Raw genomic sequence first — 26,712 nt, forward strand, 5'->3', positions numbered from 1 at the left:
GTGTGTGTGTGTGTGTGTGTGTGTGTGTGTGTGTGTGTGTGTGTGTGTGTGTGTGTGTGTGTGTGTGTGTGTGTGTGTGTGTGTGTGTGTGTGTGTGTGTGTGTGTGACGCCACAGTCAACAATATTCCAGAGATATGATGAAGGGTGTGTTTCACTGCATACCCCAATCAAAATAGTCCTCACTACACCACCGGACATTCTCATCCAAAACAACAAATGAAACAATGTAAATAATCTAAAAATCGACATATTTTATTTGGACTCAAAATAAGCAGGATTGCAGTTATACTAATATGCATATTGGCTATGTTACACAATTTTACAGACTAATGTCTCATATAATCTGGCCTGTAGACATGTCCCACTGGTCGAGTGATCTACATCTGGCGTCGGCAACACTAGCTGTGTTAGAATAGTATTTACAACACATGTACACATCTCACTAATCTGAATGTAGAAAGACATAATGAAAGAACATGCACGTGTAAATAATCTGTAACCGTCGGGTTGAGTCTAAACAAGAACATTCAATTGTACAAATGTGGGTTTTACAATACGTCTTAATTTAACAAATATCCCTTGTTTCGCGATGAATACGCCCCCTTCGCTTTTGTGGGGGCACATCAATCTTGGTGTGGATTGACCTTCGTATTATATCTTAACTATTATCAAATGTACGCTGTTTTCTGGACATATGTACTAGGCAGGATCTCTGAATATCACAATCAAACACATTTATATTTCATTGATCTACGAAAGGTTTATTTCCGTCAGAGACATGAGCTATAAAAGCCTTTATGATTGTAAACATGAATGTTCATGAAGATCCGGGACCTGCCGGTCACCATCCGTCCTGCTTGGTGACAGTAGGCACACACATAGTACAGCTATTGATATAATCTAAGGTTATCACAGACTGGAAGCGGAAATCCTCATGAATATGCACTGCATCAAGTTCCAATACCTTCTGGCACCACATCCCGTATGGGTGGACCACCCTGTGGATACATTATCCAGGGACGGCACTTCATAGTGCCGTTGTAGTACCTAAAACCTAACACCGAGTACAACTGAAGAATGAGTACAACTAATGGTTGAGTACAACTACAAATCGAGTACAAGTTAACCTTGAGTACAACTTAACCTGAATCATACACTGAAGTCGACAGGAAATTCAGCCATACACGTGAAATTTCATTTTTGAAAATGGTAATAAAGCTTCTGCAAATGGTGACAAACAAAAAGTTAGTGTCAAAACGAAATGTGGCAAAAGCTCTTTTACTTTCATATATCTCATAAAATAGTTTTCATAATGTATGACAGCTCCTGATTGTGTGTATGTAGCAAGGTAGCACCCATTGAATATTTTCTACACATATACAAAATGCAGATAAATCCTCATCAATCTGCACAATCTACCGCTCAGTGCTTTGTTCCAGATAATAGTTCACACGTGTACTGCATTGTGCACTCTTTACAATTTCTCTGTATAATTTCACCCTTCATATTAGTTCATTTATCCTATTATTTTATATTAGCATATAATAACTTAATCATTTCATTTTGATTTTAGATTTACTTTAATGTTTACCTAACTTTTGATCATCAGTAGACTTTGCCCTGATTAAGATTGGCCTTACTTCGTCTTCATGCATTAACTCAGTTCTCACCCAAACAGTGTGGCCTGTGCATAGCTATATTATGGCACTTAGAAACATGTGTCGTCAGCGGGGAAAATCCATGCAAATTTAATAACATTAGCTCGTATGTACAAAATATTGGTCGAGAAACATAAATGCAATGATTACACTCATTTCACTGGGTACTTGATCTCAAAACACATAGCCGACAACGGAGGTCCTTCTACCGAGGAATACCAAACATGTCCCCTCCACGCCGAGTCAGCTGACACAACAGGTCCTTCTAAAGAGGATTACGAAACATATCCTCCTTCTACCGAGGACTACTAAACATGTCCCCTACATGCCGGGTCAGCTGACACAGCAGGTGTCCTTCTAGCGAGGACTACCAAACATGCCCTCCGTCTAGCGAGGACTACCAAACATGCCCTCCTTCTAGCGAGGACTACCAAACATGTCCTCCTTCTAGCGAGGACTACCAAACATGTCCCCTACACGCTGGGGCAGCTGACACCAGACCACAGATAAACACTTGTGTGGGAAATAACGTTCACTTCCAGAACGTTGTCTGAGAATGAATTTTATAGAAATCTATTTGAGTAAAGAAGTATTTATGAAGACCAGGCATGTTCAAGAGCACGATGTCCATAATGTCTTCATACTGTGTTGACGGAGCACGTATTTCAGGTTCCCTGGCCCGTCGTACAGAGCACCGAATGTGTCAATATAGCACTATAAAGTGTCACTATCACGCGCTCCATCGTCCCTATCCTTGCACTGTCAGTATATGATGGCAGCACGATGTAGTCAGTAGGTTTTCATGTCTCGTTGGAGCAGGAGAGACAGCACATCTTGGCGTAATATCCATACCTGCAAAGTCTTGCCTTCTTAACCAGCTGACACTGAGAGAAGGAATCCGTACAGGAACCTCCTGGAAGTTAAACAGGAAATTAAGTCTTGCTTAGAAGGAATGAGTTCTGGAATCTCATAATTAAGTGAGTGAGTGGGAGGTTTTACGCCACTTTCAGGAATATTCCAGCAATATCACAGGTGGGACAAGTGAAATAGTTTATAGGGAATCGAACCGGGTCTTCGGCGTGACGTCCAATGCTTTAACCAATAATCTACTCCACCGCCCACTGGAATCTCTCCAGAGATAAACAGGTAAATCAAGTCTGCCTAAGAAGGAACACACAAAGAACCTCCTGGACAATAAACAGGAAACCATTATCCTGTTTAGAAGGAATATGTACAGAAACATGAAAGTATTGCCTTATGCAGCTACACCAGTGTGAGACAGTATAACCTAACTTATTGATGATGTAGAGTTTGGCTAATGTGGATGTAAAAAGAGTGTCGGTAAACCGTTTATCTTGGTTTATATCGATTTTTGCGAATGTGTAGCATCAATGTTTACCAAATACAAAATGCACACTGTCTGTCAGAGTCGAGACATTTTTCTTGCTTGTACGCACTCAAGGTCACCTCACCTGACTTGCTGGTAGGTTTTGGTCTTGCTACACATGACTGGGTGTTGCAGGGCTCTCGTGTTCTGGGTTTCGCCCTTGGAGGGCATTCTGCACTGGGCTGCTGGTTGGGATCCAGACATTTGACCTCCCGTGTCCTGTAGCCAGTTCCACAGGACTTGGAACACTGCAAATAAAGGGCACAATGGACTGTAAAGATGGTATTTGATCAGAGAACTGCCCGAGGGAGGATCCATAAAATACTTCTTAAAATATGAACGCCACAAAGTCTAAAGCCACAGATTGATGACATCTTCAGGCAGTTGATCTGACTTTAAATGTCAAACACGGCAGTGATTAAAACGTGAACCTAGCTAATACGGTTCTGTGTAAATATACTCCGGTTATTGGTTTTCAGGAATACTAAAGACAGCAGGGTTAGTTTCACCGTTGTAAGGATTTGGAGGGTTGGGTGTCAGTCGTATGAGAAATCTTGGTGGCAATATGGCACTATGTATTCTGCACCAGTTCAGATCAGACAGGACTAACAAGATACAAGAATTGTACACGTATATATTTAAATCCACTATTTTGCAAAGCAAGGAATTGTAATCTATGCTACTGTTGAAGGTGAAATTTCAGAATGTCGCCAAGGTCACACAAGGACCTCGGCAGAACAGCCATGTTATGACTATTGAATTTTCATAAAGACGTTGCAGACTACTTCTGTAAGCAGATAAAATAGTTCTATAACGAGAAATCTCAGCACATTTTGCACACTAAAGCATAACGGTAATGGTCGTTTTCAATTACGTTTCCATTCAAACTTTGATGTGACGCATGCAAAAACTCAAACGGATTTACCGAGTTTTTTTATAGTCAGTCTCGAATCAATATGAAGAATGATTAGTTAGAATACAGAATTTGACGAGAACACATAAACGCCGTTGATATTTGTTTTGACAGGTCAGCGTGCCGGTAACTGCAACAGCTTTTATGGTGAGCCTGGCAGGGCAACTGATGGAACGGCGGTTTGGGTGGGATGGATGGCAATATTTAGCCGTGTAGACAAAGAGAGGTGTTTAATGCGTCTTGATCTACTCGACTTACGACAAACTAAGATCCCGGGGACGTATGCTGACTTCCAGTGTTTCTGGAATCACAGAACATCCGCGGGGGACCACTCACAACTTGTTTTCATTGTTTAATGGAAGAAGAATGTCTTGCGATGTAGGGGTGATCATCCTTTGTCCGGAAACCCGGGTTAGCAGGGGAAAACAACCCCCATGACTCAACCTGTCTCACAATGATAAGACTACAAGGCGCTGTAGGCCATGGTTGTGTCCCGGGTTCCACTGTACGCTTGTCGTGGGAGGAACCCAGTGTTGGCAAGCAAACCTTACCATTTGTGTCAACATCTTAAAAGAGGAAATCTGTAAGGGATTACTCCCCATCTGGACCACCTGATAGTCTTCTGGTGGACTGGGGAACTGAAGGGCTTAATTGACTTTCAAATTCCTGGTTTTGCTTCTGAACTGCAAAGATCACATGTTACGTCATGGTATTAAACTGAGCGGTGGGGTCAGTAGTCTCGGCAGGCTGGGGCAGATTTTCATTCAGGAACATTCATCCTTGACGGCTGGTTTAGTAGTATTCATATTGGCAGGCTGTTGACACATTACACGGCAGGTATTTACTGCTAAAGGTGGGCGACTCAGTGCAGTTTGTTCGGGGTCTTACCTGAGAACGGTTTTAAACACAAAATGTAACTGTTGATCTCAGAAGTTTTGAGAATGGAACAGTGTACGTGCTGCTTTTGTTCTCGGCTCCAGAAGGAGGAGCTCAAGGTGACAATTACCTCAGTATGGTCTAGTGGTCTAAAACGGAGACATTTGTTTAGTAGACGTACGCCTCTTGGTCATCCAATCCCACCAAAGAGGAACATAAGGACACCTAAGCCTACATAATATGTCTGAACTACTGTTACAGGGGCACCATAGCACTGTCTTCCTCTCAGCACGAACAAAGCGTCCCACGGGCTGGGGAGCCAGCCACCGAGTATCCAGTTTTTATGTTACGTCCACCAGGTCCCTCCTGAGAGACCCTCCGAGCTCTATTGGAATGGTATTGCTGAGGTGTTCCTTTACCACACTGAGATCCGAATGCCCATCGAGGCTAATCCACTCTTTTCTTACTCAGTGGTGACATTGCTGGAATATCGCAAACCAAATGTATTCTCAATACTGGGCAATCGTCACCTATAATGACCCTCATACTTTTGTCTACGTATATGTCTACTCATATTACGTCCAAGGGTAACATATTATTAATCGGCAATATTAAATATATACGACGGCGGTATATAGATAATCGGGTCTGAACCGGATTGTCAAGAAAATGAAATTCTGAGTATAGATGTACGCTATTTGGACACGACATGCATTAAACAAGTTAGAGAGCCTTACCACCCGACCCTATTCGTTTGCTCTTGATAAGAATGAGAAAATCTGGGCCCTTATTCTCGAAACGTTCGTAGTCTTGAGAATTCTTAACTTTGATCGTAGCCAATGTGTTAAGAATGGGCTTAAGAAGTTCGTAGGGCTACACACGTTTCGGGAATAGCTAGCCTGTCCCGGATCTTAACTAGACTGTCCATTTATGACAAGCATGAAAGGCTGAATAGATCATTTCTTGCTCGACGCCCAAAAAGGGGCAGATAACTGTATTCCTACCTCTGCCCATGACGTCATGTACCACTCGGGATGACATTCCGGTAACTGACATTCCTCCCCAGTTTCGGGTTTCTCCTTGCCCTTACAGTTATCTTCCGTGACCACCGCCAGAACGCCCCCTGGCAGGTTCTTCACGCACGCCACGTCACGTGATCTAACGGCATAACCACATGTTCCGTTACACTGAAAAGGGAAAAAATGTAACTTATTGTTCAAATAAAGAATAGAAGAATATACAAAAATGTAAGTGTTGCACTTTACTAAGTGTACTTGTATAGGTGAACATCTCCACTTGGGCCATGCTTTGCGACTAGAACAGTTCACTGTAGACATCTAAATAGTCAGAAGAATATTTGTACAACTAGCATATAATGCTTTTGTTCAATTGCGCTTTTAACTGTTTATTTGAGGATACATAAATAAGGAATAATTCATGAAACCACACGTGTCGAGTTCTCAGAAACTCGAGACAAGCTGATAACAGACCCTGGTGCCCCAAGAGTTACATAGTCGGTCTAGAGAGTTACACTGCTAATGGTAACATGGCCTATAGAGATAACTACATGGTATACACAGACATTGAGATACAGAGGTCGGAATAACAGGGTACACTTCTAAACATCAAATTGCAGTGTTTAAGAACTGGTGATGTAGACAATACCTTGGACCACTCCCCTACGAACCAGTTGCCCCCGCACGGCGTGGCTACTTTGCAGGTCTTCTCCACCCGGGGCTTGTCCAGCTGGTCACAGCGGTCCGGGTCCAGGGCCACGCCCTCCTCGCCTGCACACATCGTCTTTCTCTTCATAGTCCCCTCCCCACACGACACTGGACACTGCAACAACGACTACGTGTGAGAACACTCACTCCACGAACCTGGTGCATTAGCGTAACGACGGAAAGGATATTGCTCTATGGTGCTTGTTACCAGTATTACAATGATTCGACCTGCATATGGCGACAGGAAATCCAAAAATGACCTCCATGACATGTTCGCAATTTGAAACAAGGATGTTGTTACCTTCTGCCTACCAACAGTTGGGACCTTGTATCATTCCCTATACTACTACCACTGAAAACGATGTTAAGAATCCCTGGTAGAATTCACAGGTAATATCTAACATCTCTGTTGAAACAGGATCGCTGCTTGGTTTGCTATAACTAATATCTGATAGTGATTTAAGTGATAGTGAAAGTGAAGTCATGCAAGCCGGAAATAGCTAGATTAGTGTAGGAAATAATGTATTAAACAAATCTAAATATTGTAAATGTGGTTCAAGATAGTGTTTGGCATATGCTATTAACAGACACATATACATTGTAGACAAGTTTAAACAATACAATGACGCCATGGGTGTGTTCTAAATATCGTTAACCGAGTGTTACATCTCGTATTTCAGCTATTGGAGCAATGTAAACAGACCACAGCGCCTTATGTCTAGGCAGGTGACAACGGGTCCCAAAGGAACACAGGCTCCCCCTACCTCCTCCGGCCACACAGTGGAGTACCAGCCCCTGCCGCAACTTCCCATGTCACAGATTTCCTGATTGGCTGGTTTGAGCCCCGTGCAGAGTTGAGAGGTCACGACAGTTCCGGCTGCGTCAGTGCAGGTGATGACTCTCTGCTTCCTGCCCTGTCCACATCGACTCGAACACTGGTGATGACAACGACAACAGATAATGACAGCCAAAGAACATGATCATATCTAGAAGATTCTTCTGCTGCGGAGAAAGGAACACCGTGTGTTGACCCCAGCAGTTTCAGAAACCTGATTTTACACATTTACCAATATTCCAGCACTGCTGGCCTTCAGTGTGACGGGCGAACACTTTAACCACTCGGCCACCCCTGATTCCCTGAGGAAACATCTCTACCAAAACAACTAGTTGAAGGCCATAAACAATTGATTATTTGGTATTCTGAATGTTGTATATGAGGACAGTATGAGGTATTCTGTGAATGACAACTTGAACTGTATTTTGGGGGCTACTGATATATATATTTTATGGTTTAGTAGAGGAGATATGACTGTGTAATCTGTCACAGGATCATAAATTCCCAGCCGTTTGCCTCAACCGTGTGACCTACACGGTGATATAACGTGGTGCAGAATGAACAAATACTGAATGCAATATGACATGGCCTGGGTGGTAGGGATATTTTCTCAAATGTTCATATGTTGAGGCTGTGCCTTCTAGATGTCATCTGTATGAGAGGACACTAACCCGCGATCGCTTGTCCTTGGATTCGAGTTGCCATCATATTTGTATCCTTCAAGCCTGTCATAGCGTGTTACCTCTGCCCAAGTCGGAGACTTTTACGCCACTGTTTGTTTATATCGGCATGTCCTTGCAGTAAGGAGTTGTAAAATGCATATGTCGAGACGGTATAATAAACACGACCGTATTATTTCAACTATCCCAAACACACTTCAAGGCGCTCCTCCTAACAGCACATGTTATGTTAAGACATCTGGTTCTGTATATCACTGGTCTCCGTTTGACATGCATACATATTCAAAAATATATACATATGTTATAAACATATCATTGGAATGCCAAATAACGTGCATTATTTAACAAGGTTCCAAGGGTAAAAAATCAAAACTGTTAACGAGTTTATAAAAATCATTCATTATCCATTATACAGTGGTAATTTGATAAGGTTCAGCCGACATCATTCTTTGACGACTTTAAGCTTTGAAAGGAATTTCAATATACAAACAGCACGACAGTCGGACAAAAGGCATCTGTTAAAGAAAAGTGTTCCACAAACCCTATTATCAAGAGCTTAGTTGATGCCGCATTCCTGACGTACACGCAGAACGTGTTTTACGTTCGGCGACTGTTGGTGTTGATGTCGCACGTGATAACGAGGTGCAGTGGCAGAGTCGGCGTAGATGTGGAGATAATACTCGCAGATTCAATGACAACGTCCTATGACACAATGCAACATGGCTTCTACTCTTGTCCAAAGGAACAGTTATAAACGACTGCCAAAAAGGTATCGCATTTGTTATGTCAGGTTTTTGTCAAAGAAACAATCTAAGAATTATCTTCAACGTGTTTTTAAATCTCCTTGAAGGATGTGCCATTGTTTCTGTTTTCGCTGGGTGGTCGTCAAATAAACGCTTCCCTTTGCAACTTTAAACGTTCACGCTCTAAAAACAAAGCTTCTCAAAACGAAGTTCGTGTCGAAATGCGCCAATTGTCACACTGGTGAAACCCGTTAGCACGGGTTTATTGGTGTCAAAACTATCAGGGAACAGAGCTAGGTTATCTGTTTCGCTATGACGAATTGTTCAGCAGAATTCCGTTTTTATTCAAACCAGATACAATATCCAAGTCTTGAGAGCTACAACAGTGGGGGAATAAAATATATTTTTACAAATCCCAAATTTAAACCAGTTCAAATCAGTGAAGCAGAAATCACGATGACCTTTTGTTTGGCGATGTGTATTTGTTTCCGACTGGCTTCCACACGTACATAGAAAACACGCAGTTAATACATATCATAGCCTCTCTGTAAGACAATAAATTAAAACTGGAGTTCCAAATACCAATGCGATACTATTGCAAGAATGTGGAAACAAACCCGAAATAACGGTTTTCAGCGACATTGACATTTTTTAAAGGACATATTTGAAGTGTTCCCACGGATAAAGAAATTGCAGTGTTACATAACTGTAAATCACAGCTTGAGTAAACCTGACAGGGTTAACGTGTCGCAATCATTGGTAGACGAACTATTTTTTATGTTCACAACTTTTTGCCCCAGCTGTACCTCCCGACTGTGTGGACTCGGAGACCCTCAAAGAATGTCACTCACAGAGAACGCCACCTTGCCAAATATTCCATTCCGTCAACAAGAGACTTCCAGCTAATTACCTCACGCCAGCGAAACACACACATGGGTACACGATGAATGCCAAGGTTTGTCCTGCAGAACAGCCCTACATGCATTGTTATAAATACTGGTAACGGGGAACACTAAATTATGTAGCCCTCATTTATCTTCCTCGACATTACCATCGCTGACAGCAGATAAGTGTTTGCTATTTTGTGGATGTCTTGTTCCATAACACCTTCTTATTCCAACAGATCAACATCCTATTCCTGATAGGAGGAATCTCTGCTGTATGTATAGGAGTCATTATGTCCATGTAGGTAATCTGAAGCCTTCCCCCTGAAGGTATGCCTCACATCGACGCCGTACACCCACACACTGCTTACAGCGACAAACACAATGTGTTGGATAGTTTTGTAAAGTGGCCTTGTTCTTTCAGCAATGCAGCATCGAAAAGATAGGAAACAATCAAATACGAGAATTATTCCAGTTTTCAGAATTTCACACTTGTTTTTTATGGCCGTTTCATTTTGTCGACGAGCCTGAATATGTAAACGGTGTACTCTGGTACTCTGTGAAATGTGACACATTGTGCTGATTCATACACATGGATGATGGTGCTCCTCCCCGTCCCGAATACTCAGTACTCCCCTGGGGGCTGATACTGCTAGCATACTGATCCGTCCAGTCACATGACGTTTGTAGGTTGTGTGTGGAATCAGCGTGATAGACATGTTCACATTGCTCTGAATATTTGTCATCAACTGTTTAATACCTTACCTTACTCCAGTTGCCCGTAACCCACAGGTAGCATGGGGTGATTTCGCACGTCTGTGCAGTTGCTGGCCTCTCGGCGTTGCAGGAGCTGTCGGGCATAGTAAGGTTGAGGGTGACGGACACACGCGACTTGCAGGTCGCGGTTCGAGTCTGGGTCCCCGGGCCACAAGTGGTGGTGCAAGTGCTCCATGGTGACACCTCCCAGCTGCAAGACCAAGAGGAGATGAATGAGCTCTATCACCATGCCGGCTACACTGTTGGGGGTGACTACACCTGTTCAGTATGTCATCTCTGTTCACAAACCCGGACAATATGGATTGTTCTGTACCTTACATCGGTTCACATGCAAAATGAGGTTACAGCTTGTGGGGGTTACTTGCGTACGAGGTGATTTGGTCTCTGAGTACTACATTGGTGTCTGAGTTCTTATACTTGGTATGGCTGTGTGACGTATATCACACAACTTGACATGGATGTGTGACTTGTATCACACAACTTGATCTGGATGTGTGACTTATATCACACAACTAGATATGGATGTGTGACGTATATCACACAACTTGATATGGATGTGTGACTTATATCACACAACTTGATATGGATGTGTGACTTATATCACACAACTTGATATGGATGTGTGACTTATATCACACAACTTGATATGGATGTGTGACTTATATCACACAACTAGATATGGATGTGTGACTTATATCACACAACTTGATATGGATGTGTGACTTATATCACACAACTTACCACACACCCATCATCAAACCCTGGCCCATGTTAACACGTATCTTGGACATTAGAAGGTTAAACAAGAACTTTCTGCTTCCTCAGAAAAATATCACAGCACCTGTTAACTCCGGTAGAGTCAAGTGAGGCATCCAGAATGCTTCAGTGAGAAGTGTTACACGTTGAACATTTCAGTAATATCACAGCGTGGCCCCAGGGGATGCTGGTGTTAGACGTTTACTAATGTCTCCGATAATTGCACCAGATTAATACTCCCCAAGGGGAAGAACTGGACTATTTGTGCAAAGAAACAAAATCGTATTTCGGACAGTACAACCTGAGCCTGTGTTTTGATCTGCTGGATTAGGCGATGTGTCAGTCCACCAGATGATTGCGCACGACTCTCTCCCACACGCCGACAAGTGGCGTTCCCGGTAATGTTATTTCAAGGTAAAACGACCCCAGTTTAACACCAGCAAGAATGTAACGCACGAGTCCCGCTAGGTATAATTATGTGATCATGTTTGGTCCTCAAATTCCCTCCCCTATGCTACTGTTGGCCAGTCGGCAGTACAGAGACGCTCAGTGCGCCACAGTCTCAGTGTGCTCATGTACCTCCCCCATCAATCTTGGGCGGAAGGGGACTTCGAGCTGTCATCGCTCTGTGATGATATCGTTAAACCCGACAACACAGCCAACAGGGCAACATGTGTTGGCCTATGAAGCCAGTGTTATGTGTCTGTGTAAGTGAATGGGGTACAAGACACAGGTATCCCCAATAGGGCTAAATCAATACTCCCATCACATGTTTGTCTATGTGACAATCATCTTCGTACAAGGAGGACCCATTGTACACCACTGAATCCGCTTGTACTTTGTATCTGTTAACATAAAATCTCGAAGCAATAATCAATCATTTCGAGATTTTGTATTCGTCTAGTCACCAGTATATCAAATTGGGTAATGGTGGATATTTGAAATGTTAAGTCAGAGTTCGTTTCTACCTTGCTTCTGTTAACATGTAATCTTGAATCAAACATAACTCATTTCGATATTTTGTATTCATTGCAAAAGCTGTTTTAGTCGCTAGTTCATTCGTACTGGTTCTGGCGGATATTGAAATGTTAAGTCACAGTTCACTTGACAGACGCATAGCAAGCCAATTTTTTCGTGTCAGCCCGATAGGTTGCTAAGCTTTATAGTTAGATAGTATTGAGGGCTTGTCCAACCTTTTAGCAAGAATCATGTGTAGGCCCGGGCTTGTTTTTAAAACTGTTCATCATGTCTGCAGGCAGCCCACATACACCTCAAACAGCAACCACCATAACTGTCCGTCATGTCTGCAGGCAGCCCACATACACCTCAAACAGCAACCACCATAACCGCCCATCATGTATGCAGGCAGCCCACATACACCTCAAACAGCAACCACTATAACTGTACATCATGTCTGCAGGCAGTTCACATACACCTCAAACAGCAACCACTATAACTGTACATCATGTCTGCAGGCAGTTCACATACACCTCAAACAGCAACCACCATAACCGACCATCATGTCTGCAGGCAGCCCACATACACCTCAAACAGCAACCACTATAACTGTACATCATGTCTGCAGGCAGTTCACATACACCTCAAACAGCAACCACTATAACCGTCCATCATGTCTGCAGGCAGTTCACATACACCTCAAACAGCAACCACCATAACCGCCCATCATGTATGCAGGCAGCCCACATACACCTCAAACAGCAACCACTATAACTGTACATCATGTCTGCAGGCAGTTCACATACACCTCAAACAGCAACCACTATAACTGCCATCATGTCTGCAGGCAGCTCACATACACCTCAAACAGCAACCACCATAACCGACCATCATGTCTGCAGGCAGCCCACATACACCTCAAACAGCAACCACCATAACTGTACATCATGTCTGCAGGCAGCCCACATACACCTCACACAGCAACCACCATAACTGTCCATCATGTCTGCAGGCAGCCCACATACACTTCAAACAGCAACCACCATAACTGTCCATCATGTCTGCAGGCAGCTCACATACACCTCAAACAGCAACCACCATTACTGTCCATCATGTCTGCAGGCAGCTCACATACACATCAAACAGCAACCACCATAACTGTCCATCATGTCTGCAGGAAGCTCACATACACATCAAACAGCAACCACCATTACTGTCCATCATGTCTGCAGGCAGCTCACATACACATCAAACAGCAACCACCATAACTGTCCATCATGTCTGCAGGCAGCTCACATACAGATGAAACAGCATTGACGAAACGAAATTCAAACTTGTACCACTCAATCCGAAAACCACGAGTACAACATTCTACGGTAGATGGTCAATAGATAAGCAGCATAGTTGTGATCTCTAAGATACACATGAGCATATTGGAACAGAAGAACCATGAACTGAGGTGTCATCTACCATGTTGGTTCACGTTATGTTCATGTACGACGTGTTGGAATCCATCCGTGATGTCACATGTGCTCCTGTTCCTGTCAAAGGGAAATCGGGCTGCCAGTTGGTCTTATCCTGCCGAACATGGTCTGAGTTGTGGGCGGTCTTACCTCGCTGGACATGGTTTGAGTTGTGGGTGGTCTTACCTCGCTAGACATGGTCTGAGTTGTGGATGGTCTTACCTTGCTGGACATGGTCTGAGTTGTGGGTGGTCTTACCTTGCTGGACATGGTCTGAGTTGTGGGTGGTCTTACCTCGCTGGACATGGTCTGAGTTGTGGGTGGTCTTACCTTGCTGGACATGGTCTGGTGTTACAGGTGACTGCTGTCGGTGCTGGTTTGTGTAGTCTGGCACAGTTCTCATCAGTAACAACTGCCTGGTTCCTGGTGTTCACACACACGACAACAGTCTGCTGGACACCTGGGATATTCACAGAGGAAGAAGAGAAGGCGTTAAAATATAACGTAGCTTCAGTTCTACAGGGTAAAGTACATGTAAACACTATGTCATCTGCAACTAGTAATTTATTATGCACAAATTAATTATACACTATTAACCACTATCTCTCTATGAAAAGAGATTAATTAATAACTATTAACTGCGAGATCAACGTACATCATCGAAATATATTGCAGGCAATAAACATTGTAAGGTTGTATGACATGGTTCCTACTTGCCTGGACAGCCACTTTGATAGTGCTAGGTCCCTTAAAAGTCGATTGAGAGTGACACACTACAGAGTACATATGCTCACAATAACAATCTTACTTTGTAAGTTAAACATTGTCCATCTAACATAACAACATATCTTCATAAAGGAAGTAGCCACTCACCTCCACCGCAAGATGTGGTACAATCAGTGAAGCCAGACACTCTCCACACATTGGTGGCTTCTAAGATTTCATTTGACAGTCCACCATTCCGGGTCGGGTTCCCCAACCTCTTTTCATTCGGGATGATGTTTCTGGTGTAGGACTTCCCTGCCGTCAGGGCCTGGTTACCCCCGGGGTTGAGCGGTGGCAGGCCTGAGATTGGGTCCAATCCATTAGCATATTTGGTGAGTGGTTCCCCTGCCTGAGTAGCAGGTCCGCGACCTTCATATCGAGGCCTTGAATTGATGACGGGTTGTTGGGGGATCACCTGCTGACCAGTGGATACTCCTACTGGCTGCTGTGGGATAACAATCCTTCTGTCCGACCCTAGAGGATCTATAGCTCTGTCAAAGTGACCTAGAGGGAGGGTCTCGTCGACTATTGTCCTGTGGTCAACTGTCTGACGTCGAGGCGTTTGGTGTTGATTTGGTCTTGGAGGAGGATCTCTGGAGTTGATAGTTCTACCTGATGAATGGGCGACGCGTGCATTCAGTGAAGGCTGATGTCCGGGAGAAGGTCGTCGGCTGCTGGTTTGAGAACCATGGCCCTGATTGTCTTGTCCATGGACAGGTAGTTTCCCCTGGTTTCGACGATAGTTACGCCCGGATTGTTGATCTCGTTCGGAAGGCGAAGCGTTAACGTTGGCCTTCAAAGTGATGCTTGAACCAGCTCTCTGGTTCCCTTCGTCAACTCGACGCTCGGCAGTTTCTCGAAGTCGGAGGCCTTGGGTATTTCTGTCAACACTACCAAGTCTCCTCTGTGGAGGAGGTGTTGTGACAGATGCTGCCTGGCGATGATGATGTCGATGTCGCACATGGTGACTCCGTGGAGTCGTAGATTGTCCACGTATGTGTGACGTCTGTCTGATTCCGCCATGCTGACTACGTATCCTGGATGTGTCGTTTCCTTGAATGCTGGGCAGTGATGAACTGCTAGAGATGTGTCTGTTCACTGATGGAGAAATAGAAGATATTTCGCTTTTTTGTATTAGTTTCTGTCTTTGTCGAAGTAATCGCTTTTTCTGTGCTTCCCTGAGAATCTTAAATCTTTCTCGGAATGTAAAACTCTGAGAATATTTTGGAATTCTAACACTTCCTCGCCGCCCTGGTCTACCGAAAGGGCGACCTGCCCGCCGGATTGATGGCTGAACACTTGACCGGCCGAGTGATCTGCTGTAGGTGCGGAACCTGCTATCTCTTTGTGGTACATTCAAGGTACTTCGTTCAGTCGCTAAGGGAGTTGCTGTTGTAGTAAAATGTACACGTGTTGTCGGTGTGTTCGACGAATAGCCTCCAAGACTTGAGTCTATTTTTCTTGTTTCTGTCTCTGCCTTGTCAGTGTTCATTGCATTTGGTAACCTGTACCCATGGCTATTGTACACTGGTTTTCTTTCTCGGAATCCATCTCCCAACCCAAGAACTTCATCACCTCTGCTTTTGTCATAGGTCTCTTCTTTTTCTTCATCGGCCTCTTCTTCTTCATCATCATCATCATCGTCATCATCATCATCATCATCATCATCGTCACCCTCATCATCCAAATCATTAATCTCCTGGTCCTCCTCACCCTCTATCTCCACATTCCCACTGTCACCTGCCTCTCTGACCTTCATCTCTTCACCCAAAAAGCTCGGCTTTCTACTGACGTCGTCATTCCCGTCATTCTCTTGTCTTTCGTGCTGTCCATCACTGATATCTTCACCCTCATCACCTTCCTGGTCACCACCTTCATCCCTTACATCAGTCTTCTCCACCTGGTCTTCGCCCTGCTGCTTCAACACAGCTGCCCCGTCAACAACCTCCAGGCTGGTATCGCCGTCGTCCTCTCCTTTAGACCCGAGCTCCGACAACACAAACGTGGGACCTTTTTGACTCTGTGCCTCATGAACATTGGCACGTTCAGACCACGAGTCGACATTAGCTTTCAGAAGAACTGTAGCACCATTTCCTTCATGGAAAGTATATTCCTTTCGACCAAACGACCCTCTAATATTATCCTCCTTTATGTCAGGTCCCGCCATGACACCTTCTTCCAGGTCCTCATTAGGATGTCTATCAGGTCTCTCCACAAAATCTTCCCTGAACGGTTCTGATGCCTCCTCTTCCTCCTCTTCATCCTTATCCTTGCCAATGTTCAAGTGTACATCAGTTGGTCCTTCCAGTTCAAGATTCGCCAACTCTGGCTGGGCTGCAGTAGAACGACGTGTAGGAATGGCAGTGGTTGGTGCTTCTGTGGTGAGAACATGACTTTCATCACTACGAGAAATGAGATGTTTGAAGTATGCGTCCGTCACGTCAACAGGTACATTGAAGCTGTACGTGACTCCTGGGTTCGTCTGGTACACCAGCATCTGAGGAGGAAACAAGGGACTCACATTATCATCAAGTGACAGTTCACGACACTTCATTAATGAACACCAACAACATAGAGATTAACATACTGTATATCCAATGTGGAGCTAGGTTACCTTGAACCCAACGATCAAAATGAAGTTTCAGGTGTTTTTCACACTGTAAACGGCAATAGTCCCGGTGAGCAATTTACGAATTACCAAGTACTTAAACTACTCAGGGAGCCGTTCGCGGAAAGAATCATTACACGCGTTTAACAAGAAAATATTATTAGTTTGATATAAACTGATTTTGATTCATTCATATTTTCTTATCCATTGTTGATAGCTATAAACCCGATTTTATTTCCCTTTCCTCACCATGACTTCTACAGTCTGGTTTATTGGCCCAGCAGCGAAGATGCATTCTCCGGGACAGTCACGTGACTGCTTCTTGTATATGAAAGTAGTTCCGGCAGCGTCATAGTTCCCTGATGCTGACATTGTCCAATTACCGTTTACAACTGATTTTGAAGAAGTTTTTAAACCTGCAAAGAGATCGTGTGGATGCATGAATGAAAAGGACATGGATTACTCATATGACAAAACGTGTCTGAATAACATAGTCTTGTTATAGCGGACACACACTGGCACACAGGCCTAAACACAGGAAAATCAAACCAATGGGAACTTAGGAAATCAACAGACCACACGTAACAACTAGTGGCATCTTCGAACACAGGCAAATTGAACAGATCAAGATGGAAGGTCCTGAGTCATGGGCATGTGTATATAATTCTCTGTCCAATATCACCGGTGCATGCGTCACAAATACACGTGAGGTCAAGTCAAATAATGGGAGTAGCATAGACCCGGCACACACTCTGCCTTCAGCAGGTCGACCTGGTAGTACTGCATCATCTACTTACTGAGGTAATAAGTACTGCGTCAGAGCTCTAGGTCGACCTGGTAGTACTGCATCATCTACTTTCTGAGGTAATTAGTACTGGGTCGGAGCTCCAGGTCGCCCTGGGAGTACTGCATCATCCACTTACTGAGGTAATTAGAACTGGGTCGGAGCTCCAGGTCGCCCTGGTTATACAACATCATCTACTTACTGAGGTAATTAGTACTGGGGCGGAGCTCTGTGATGTTGACGCCGGTGCTGCCGACTGGGATGCTGATGATCCTGGTGTAGCCGTGAGGGAGGTCGGGCCGGGTGAACACACCAGAGATGGTTCTACAGGTGCTGTTGTCCCCGTGACAGACGCCGCACTTGTCCAGCGTCGCATTAGAACCCACTTTGTCATCACAGCCAACTTTCTACAGACAATATAAGGAACATTTGATTTAAAACATAACAATTCTAAGCGTGAATTCAAAGCAAACCAAATAAATTCGTAAAATATCAAAGGGAAATATAATGTCCAAAGAAGGTTTCGTGTTTCCACCTATTTCATAAAAAAAACCCAACCTTCTTGGGAGGACAAATTGAAAGAGCTATTCAGTATCATTATGTAAACATCAACTAGAGAATTGAGAGTCAGATGTCAGTGATTTTATTCACTAATTTTCTTATCGTAATCAAATCTTGGTCAGACAACCAGTCGTTCATATTATGATAGACTTCGCTCGCCGTTTGGGACGGATGACACAGGATGTCACCGAACCCGACTGCCCAATCTATTTACGTCATGTAGGACATGCAGACTTTATTGGCGACCAATTACAACCACAAAATGTACGCATAAGTCACCTGCGATCTACGCAGTCTGTTGAAGCGGTGGGTTTTGAAGGTATGAAATAGTCTGACCCCAGTGTTGGAGTGTATTACTTCGTACACCATTGTATAAACAGTTCGATATGTGAAGTAGTGAGAAGCTAACAGGTACGTACGATGCACTGGCGCCGAATGCAGACAGAAAATGTCTTCAGATCACATGGAGTGCCATCTCCAACCCGATTGGCTAGACGGGCGTAGAAATGTTGACCTTTAGCCCGACATGTCAGCTCACACTTGTTATTAGCTAAAATAAAATAAATTGGCCAGTTGAGGTTACCTTCAAGAGAAAGTTCTCGTCCAAGTTTTTCACAGTTTATAAAACATTACCGTAAACAGGTGAAAGATCTAGCGCTCCCTGCATACTCACGGTTAATGTACGGCTCCCATTCATATTTCTTCCCATTGAACACTCTTGCATTGAATTTACGGCACTGCTTCTGACGAACATTTTCAACGTTGGGTGGACATTTCTGGAAACAAATTATCCTAATTAGAACGAACATGTTCCAGTTTTTTTCAGGGAGAAAACATCGGGCCAATAAGAGACATATTGTGCATGTCAGTATATTGTTTTCACTGATAAACTTAAATTTACTGAACCTGTTGCTGAAGCTTGTTTGGTTCTGTACAACGGACTTTGCTAACAAGAAAAACTGCACTGTCGTAAAAAGAAGTCAGAACTTTTTCAAATGCTTTTCACCAGTTTGAGAAGCAGGTGACAATTGTAATACCTCTGCGCACATCGACTCAGGTTGTGAAGAAAGTCTGTGTTTTACTTACATGCTTGTTGCAGACGCGGATCTCCCTCCCGCCTCCTTCACACACAACACTGTCATCAGCCCGGATGCTGCAACAGAGCTACACCAACTACAGTATAGAACAGACAAACGAGAAGGGGTCACCCACGCCCTGTTTGCAACACAATGTATCAACTAACCCGGAAACCTGGTTCCTCTGCGGATGTATCACAAATAGTTGTCTATGTCCAGGCAGTTTCCCGTATATATTCCCATTTCGAACTCTGTTTTGGGAAATTATTAATAATTGAAATTTCGTGCCCTCAAACTTGCTTGTCGATAGGTGTGTCTATGGATGGAACTATATGGTGAATTTTGTGTTAGAGTTATAGAAGTGATGAAATAGAACAACATTACCATGCATACGTCTTCAACAGTGTAACTCCACATGAATCTAACCCAAGGAGGGACATGTTAAACATTGTGAAACAATGGACAATCTTTGATTTAGATAAGGTTTGTAATTTCAGACTACATTTCTTGGCGATACAAAGAGCTGTTATCTTTCCGTTCCCTTCGTCCTTAATGATACAATTCCTAGATATTTCAATTCAGACAGACAGAGTAAGTCCACTGAGATGTCTCAGTTTAACAAGGATACTCCTCCATTTCGACGCAGACTACTGACCCCTCGCCGACCACATGGCACCACCGTAACGCCGAGCATCAGGTCGGCTGACAGAGTACATGTCTACGTTCAGCATGTTGGTGTTAGGGGACCACCGTAACGCCCAGCATCAGGTCGGCTGACAGAGTACATGTCTACGTTCAGCATGTTGGTATTAGGGGACCACCGTAACGCCGAGCATCAGGTCGGCTGACAGAGTACATGTCTACGTTCAGCATGTTGGTATTACGGGACCACCGTAACGCCGAGCACCAGGTCGGCTGACAGAGTACATGTCTACGTTCAGCATGTTGGTATTACGGGACCACCGTAACGCCGAGCATCAGGTCGGCTGACAGAGTACATGTCTACGTTCAGCATGTTGGTATTACGGGACCACCGTAACGCCGAGCATCAGGTAGGCTGACAGAGTACATGTCTACGTTCAGCATGTGGGTATTAGGGGACCACCGTAACGCCGAGCATCAGGTAGGCTGACAGAGTACATGTCTACGTTCAGTATGTTGGTATTAGGGGACCACCGTAACGCCGAGCATCAGGTCGGCTGACAGAGTACATGTCTACGTTCAGCATGTGGGTATTAGGGGACCACCGTAACGCCGAGCATCAGGTAGGCTGACAGAGTACATGTCTACGTTCAGCATGTTGGTATTAGGGGACCACCGTAACGCCGAGCATCAGGTAGGCTGACAGAGTACATATGCGTTCAGCATGTGGGTATTAGGGGACCACCGTAACGCCGAGCATCAGGTAGGCTGACAGAGTACATGTCTACGTTCAGCATGTACGTTCAGCATGTTGGTATTAGGGGACCACCGTAACGCCGAGCATCAGGTCGGCTGACAGAGTACATGTCTACGTTCAGCATGTTGGTATTAGGGGACCACCGTAACGCCGAGCACCAGGTCGGCTGACAGAGTACATATGCGTTCAGCATGTTGGTATTAGGGGACCACCGTAACGCCGAGCATCAGGTCGGCTGACAGAGTACATGTATACGTACAGCATGTTGGTATTAGGGGACCACCGTAACGCCGAGCACCAGGTAAGCTGACGAGTACATACGTTCAGCATGTTGGTGTTAGGGGACTGGAATCTGCTTCAGATGGGAGCAAATAACCATAGTGCACTCAGACAATTATTCTTTTCTATATTACGATTTACACTAAATCAAACTCCTATTTCACATTAAGTGTCGCAAACAAAATACATTCAAACGAGTCCGGTAATTCTGCGCAGCTGCAATAACGCACTTCTGTATCGAGGTAAACATTGTCTGCTACCATATTTACGTTTGAAATCAGGACATTTCTATAAGGGACTGGCTTTTAATCACTAAAGGTAAGTAAATAACAGCAATTGACAGATAAATTGACAGTTTTATGAAAAATTCGTTTTCTTCAGACTTTTAAACCCTTTTCTTCATTATTCATAATTGGATTTAATATGAAACAATCTTCTTTGCATTGATGGAGTGATTTTTAAAAATAATTTGGCCCTAATACGCTTCCATACTTTGGATCTGCAACAGATTGTTATGCGCAACAGTTGCTGCGCAGAATTACCGGACAGCTAACGATGTCGTCAGAACGCCGGTAAGGTCAACCGTATGGCATAATGCAGAGCTAGAATCTTATAGTCGTCAATAAAACTTATATTTCTAGGTAAATATGGTGCATACCAGCATGTTAAGTCACGTAAACCACAAAACATAAGAGACGTTAGTTGCCGTGTTGCGATCGATGGGCTTAGCTGCGCGGAATTACCGGACGGCATTGTATGTTACGGGATGTATGTTATAAGCACTGTGTAAAACACATCATGTGCTGTGTAGCCTTGCTGCAAGACTGTATTTAATGAAGTCAGTTCTTTCTTTAAAGGGGCAAGGCTAGATAGAAAGGAACCAGTGGGATATAGGGACAACGTGTTCGTGGTATTTATATTTAAGGTTTACTGACTGACTGACTGAGTTTTGGTTTTACGCCGCTTTTAGCAATATTCCAGCAACATCACGGCGGGGGACACCAGAAATGGGCTTAACACATTGTACCCATGTGGGGATTCGAACCCGGGTCTTCGGCGTGACGAGCCAACGCTTTAACCATTAGGCTACCCCACCGCCCCTATTTAAGGTTTAAAATAAAGCGTATTTCCTTGGAGACGTGTGCAAGTCCATGGCCTTGTGTTAGACGTGTTCCGAAGGCCATCGAGTATTCTGGTGTTGAACTCTTATGTCTCTCTCTGACCAGGTCTGTTGTACATCGTCGACAGTTCACGACTGGCTTCATACAGACCCCCTTTGAAATGCTTATGAACTTCTTGAGATTCTTCAAAGGGACTTATCACTAAGAACGTCTTGTGCCATGACACGTAGAAGCAACTGTTTCCAGTTAAAGCTTGCGAGCATACCGTGTGATGTTATATACCACTACTAGTTCGCTATAGTCAACACGTTCAAAGTGGAAAACAGTCCTTTCATCATTGAGTAGCTTTGTGGTAGAATGAACGTTCATTAAATTCATTTCATCATAAAGCATCTGCTGCCAAGGAGTCAAGTTACCAGGCCTGGTCTGTGGCACCCCCATCTGCAGGTCTCTACTTCCGCTACTCCCCCCTCCCCGGCCCCTCTCTCCCCAAGCGTTGATTAGCAGCCTTCACAAATGGGATAAAAAGCAAAGAAATATTTAAGGAGTGGGAGTGATTGATATCTGCGTCTCAATGTCGAGGTCCGTGACTCACCCCCTAATTTCAAAGGTTAATTTAGCAAACTAGCTCCCCACGTGAACTAGTGTAAGCAACGCCAAGAGACTTGATCCACAGCACAGAAGAAGGCTATACCAATTAGTTCAAAAGAAACTGGCCAAGTGTCGAAGGTAATGCTTTTCTTGCATCCTTTACTACACAAAGAGAACCAAATGAAAATATAGCCATAAATCCCTGGACTACTTATCAGAAGTACCTGGTGATCAACTGTGGTTTCAGGATATGACAAGCATCCTCCATCAGTAGCAGGTCCATGTGTACATCGCCTCCCTCTGTATAGCGGACTAGGGCCAGCACCGTGCATCATATAACAATATGGTTCGAGGTGCAAGTGATCATAAGGACCGATGGGGTGGCCTTGTAGTCAACACACTGGCTCACCATGCCGTCGATCTGGGTTCAAATCCCTACAATTATGAAACCCGGTCGTCCTGGGGCCTGCCGTCAGATGTCAAAATATATTGAGAAAAGTGGCGTCGAAATAAATCATGTGAGGTTTAAGAGTCTGGCGAAACAATAAAGCGAAGATCGTTATTGTAATATTTACATAAAACATTTTTATTCCATATGGATGTTTTAAACTGCGCATTTAAAATGACAAGGTGTGCATTTATTTCTTGAGAGCACTAAAACAGGTGCAGCAGAACTGGTTTAATTTCTGTATGTAAATGTTTATAAATGGTGTGTCTTAAACATCAGTTGGCGAAAAAGAACAAGGAATTTGACAACGAGCCAATACCTCCTGTACAGGTTAAACCTAATATACCGAACGTGGCAGGGTAGGTGTAAATCGGTAGATAAATCCAACAAAAAGCACTGTTCAAACAACGATAACGCTAGTGTTTGGCCCTAATGTATATCTGACACACTGATATTATTTGTATTGAGTTTATCAAATTACGTGCATAAAATCCCGGTCAACGTGGATTTTCTCGGTCCCCTTCTTAATCGTTTAAATAAATATCTTAACTACCACTCATATCTGTTATATACTTTAAGCCTCGTCACACCGACAGCCGACCCTCACACACATACAGGAGGTAAGGTGGAGGTAAGGTGGACGGCGTTACGGCACCCAGAACGTATAAAGTGGCGAAATTCCAACTCCGCATCCTTCAAAAATGAGAAATGAATGTTGCTTTGCGCCGTGTTTAGAAGAATATAATCGGTATGCCGCTACATGAACCAAACAGGAACACTGCCGAAACCCGCCTGTCCCTCTCGGGATACTAGAGCACCTACATGGACCAAGCAGGAATCAGTCTGTCCCTCTCGGGATACTCCAGCACCTACATGGACCAAACAGGAATCAGTCTGTCCCTCTCGGGATATTACAGCACCTACATGGACCAAACAGGAATCAGTATGTCCCTCTCGGGATACTACAGCACCTACATCGACCAAACAGGAATCAGTCTGTCCCTCTCGGTATATTACAGCACCAACATGGACCAAACAGGAATCAGTCTGTCCCTCTCGTCACACACCAGCACCTACATGGACCAAACAGGAATCAGTCTGTCCCTCTCGGTATATTACAGCACCTACATCGACCAAACAGGAATCAGTCTGTCCCTCTCGGGATACTAGAGCACCTACATGGACCAAACAGGAATCAGTCTGTCCCTCTCGGGATATTACAGCACCAACATGGACCAAACAGGAATCAGTCTGTCCCTCTTGGGATATTACAGCACCTACATGGACCAAACAGGAATCAGTATGTCCCTCTCGGGATAATCAGTATGTCCCACAGCACCTACATGGACCAAACAGGAATCAGTATGTCCCTCTCGGGATACTACAGCACCTACATGGACCAAACAGGAATCAGTCTGTCCCTCTCGGGATACTACAGCACCTACATCGACCAAACAGGAATCAGTATGTCCCTCTCGGGATACTACAGCACCTACATGGACCAAACAGGAATCAGTCTGTCCCTCTTGGGATACTACAGCACCTACATCGACCAAACAGGAATCAGTATGTCCCTCTCGGGATACACAGCACCTACATGGACCAAACAGGAATCATCTGTCCCTCTCGGGATACTACAGCACCTACATGGACCAAACAGGAATCAGTCTGTCCCTCTTGGGATACTACAGCACCTACATGGACCAAACAGGAATCAGTATGTCCCTCTCGGGATACTACAGCACCTACATGGACCAAACAGGAATCAGTCTGTCCCTCTCGGGATATTACAGCACCCATGGACCAAACAGGAACATCGGGATATTACAGACCCAAACAGGAATCAGTATGTCCCTCTCGGGATATTACAGCACCAACATGGACCAAACAGGAATCAGTCTGTCCCTACTCGAATCAGTCTGGATACGGGATACAGCACCTACATGGACCAAACAGGAATCATCTGTCCCTCTCGGGATACTACAGCACCTACATGGACCAAACAGGAATCATCTGTCCCTCTCGGGATACTACAGCACCTACATGGACCAAACAGGAATCAGTATGTCCCTCTCGGGATACTACAGCACCTACATGGACCAAACAGGAATCCATCTGTCCCTCTCGGGATACTACAGCACCTACATGGACCAAACAGGAATCAGTCTGTCCCTCTCGGGATACTACAGCACCTACATGGACCAAACAGGAATCCATCTGTCCCTCTCGGGATACTACAGCACCTACATCGACCAAACAGGAATCAGTATGTCCCTCTCGGGATACTACATCACCTACATGGACCAAACAGGAATCCATCTGACCCTCTCGGGATACTACAGCACCTACATGGACCAAACAGGAATCAGTCTGTCCCTCTCGGGATACTCCAGCACCTACATGGACCAAACGGGAATCAGTCTGTCCCTCTCGGGATACTCAAGTCCCTACATGGACCAAACAGGAATCCATCTGTCCCTCTCGGGATACTACAGCACCTACATGGACCAAACAGGAATCCATCTGTCCCTCTCGGGATACTCCAGCACCTATATGGACCAAACAGGAATCAGTATGTCCCTCTCGGGATATTACAGCACCAACATAGACCTAACAGGAATCCATCTGTCCCTCTCGGGATACCACAGCACCTACATGGACCAAACAGGAATCCATCTGTCCCTCTCGGGATACCACAGCACCTACATGGACCAAACAGGAATCCATCTGTCCCTCTCGGGATACTACAGCACCTACATCGACCAAACAGGAATCAGTATGTCCCTCTAGGGATACCACAGCACCTACATGGACCAAACAGGAATCCATCTGTTCCTCTCGGGATACCACATCACCTACATAGACCAAACAGGAATCAGTCTGTCCCTCTCGGGATATTACAGAGTGTTAGCAACATCTATAAACCAGCACGTAATCTGACGTGCGACACCTGGTATCCACAATTGTCAAGTCGTTTAGTGCGTGTAATAGATGCTTTGCTTCCGGAGGTAAAACAGCTCCAGTGGCGCTGAACTGATATAGTACTTATCCACTACCTCCACTCTGGTAATGAGGATCTGGGAAAGCCCTACCGATGCATTTCCCCTGTGAGGTGTTCGGTAACTGTGCAAGATAAAACACGCTTAAATCCGCATCATGAACAGACCTAATGGTCCAATAAATGTTTTGTACTCTCTTGGCCTCGCTTGACAAACTATATAGTCTCAAAAATATGTGCTCGGTGCCATCACCAATGAAATAACGTACAAGTGAATCTGCGGCCTGACTTTGTAAGCCGTCGGTTCAGTGCCTTCACTCATTACTCATCAGGCAAACATTACACTCACACGTACACCTGGGATACAATATGACTAATGCTACCTGTGGGTGATACAGGGTTAATGACGATTTTCACAGGTAACGCAA

The 26,712-nt window shown here is 44.4% G+C and overlaps 1 protein-coding gene across 2 annotated transcripts in view; it reads right to left on the bottom strand.

Moving 5' to 3' along the window:
• Nucleotides 1-237: 237 nt before the first annotated feature.
• LOC124289027 overlaps nt 238-26,712 on the bottom strand; it is an 87,755-nt gene continuing 61,280 nt past the window's right edge. Inside the window, exons 4-16 of one of the 2 annotated variants that reach the window (XM_046725624.1) lie at nt 19,459-19,525; nt 19,046-19,148; nt 18,792-18,922; nt 18,014-18,218; nt 17,277-17,443; nt 14,528-16,916; nt 13,985-14,114; nt 10,467-10,668; nt 7,324-7,494; nt 6,501-6,674; nt 5,840-6,022; nt 3,132-3,294; nt 238-2,572 (exon numbers count right to left, since the gene is read on the bottom strand). In XM_046725624.1, the coding sequence (XP_046581580.1) occupies nt 2,460-2,572; nt 3,132-3,294; nt 5,840-6,022; nt 6,501-6,674; nt 7,324-7,494; nt 10,467-10,668; nt 13,985-14,114; nt 14,528-16,916; nt 17,277-17,443; nt 18,014-18,218; nt 18,792-18,922; nt 19,046-19,148; nt 19,459-19,525 (4,198 nt within the window). In that variant the 3' untranslated portion in view covers nt 238-2,459. Of the gene's footprint in view, nt 2,573-3,131; nt 3,295-5,839; nt 6,023-6,500; nt 6,675-7,323; nt 7,495-10,466; nt 10,669-13,984; nt 14,115-14,527; nt 16,917-17,276; nt 17,444-17,887; nt 17,955-18,013; nt 18,219-18,791; nt 18,923-19,045; nt 19,149-19,458; nt 19,526-26,712 lie in introns of those variants that run through there. The other variant, XM_046725625.1, reaches the window with a different exon arrangement.

This window comes from Haliotis rubra, unplaced genomic scaffold (assembly GCF_003918875.1).
Source record: "Haliotis rubra isolate DU_JTF1 unplaced genomic scaffold, ASM391887v1 Scf43, whole genome shotgun sequence".
NCBI lineage: Eukaryota > Metazoa > Mollusca > Gastropoda > Lepetellida > Haliotidae > Haliotis > Haliotis rubra.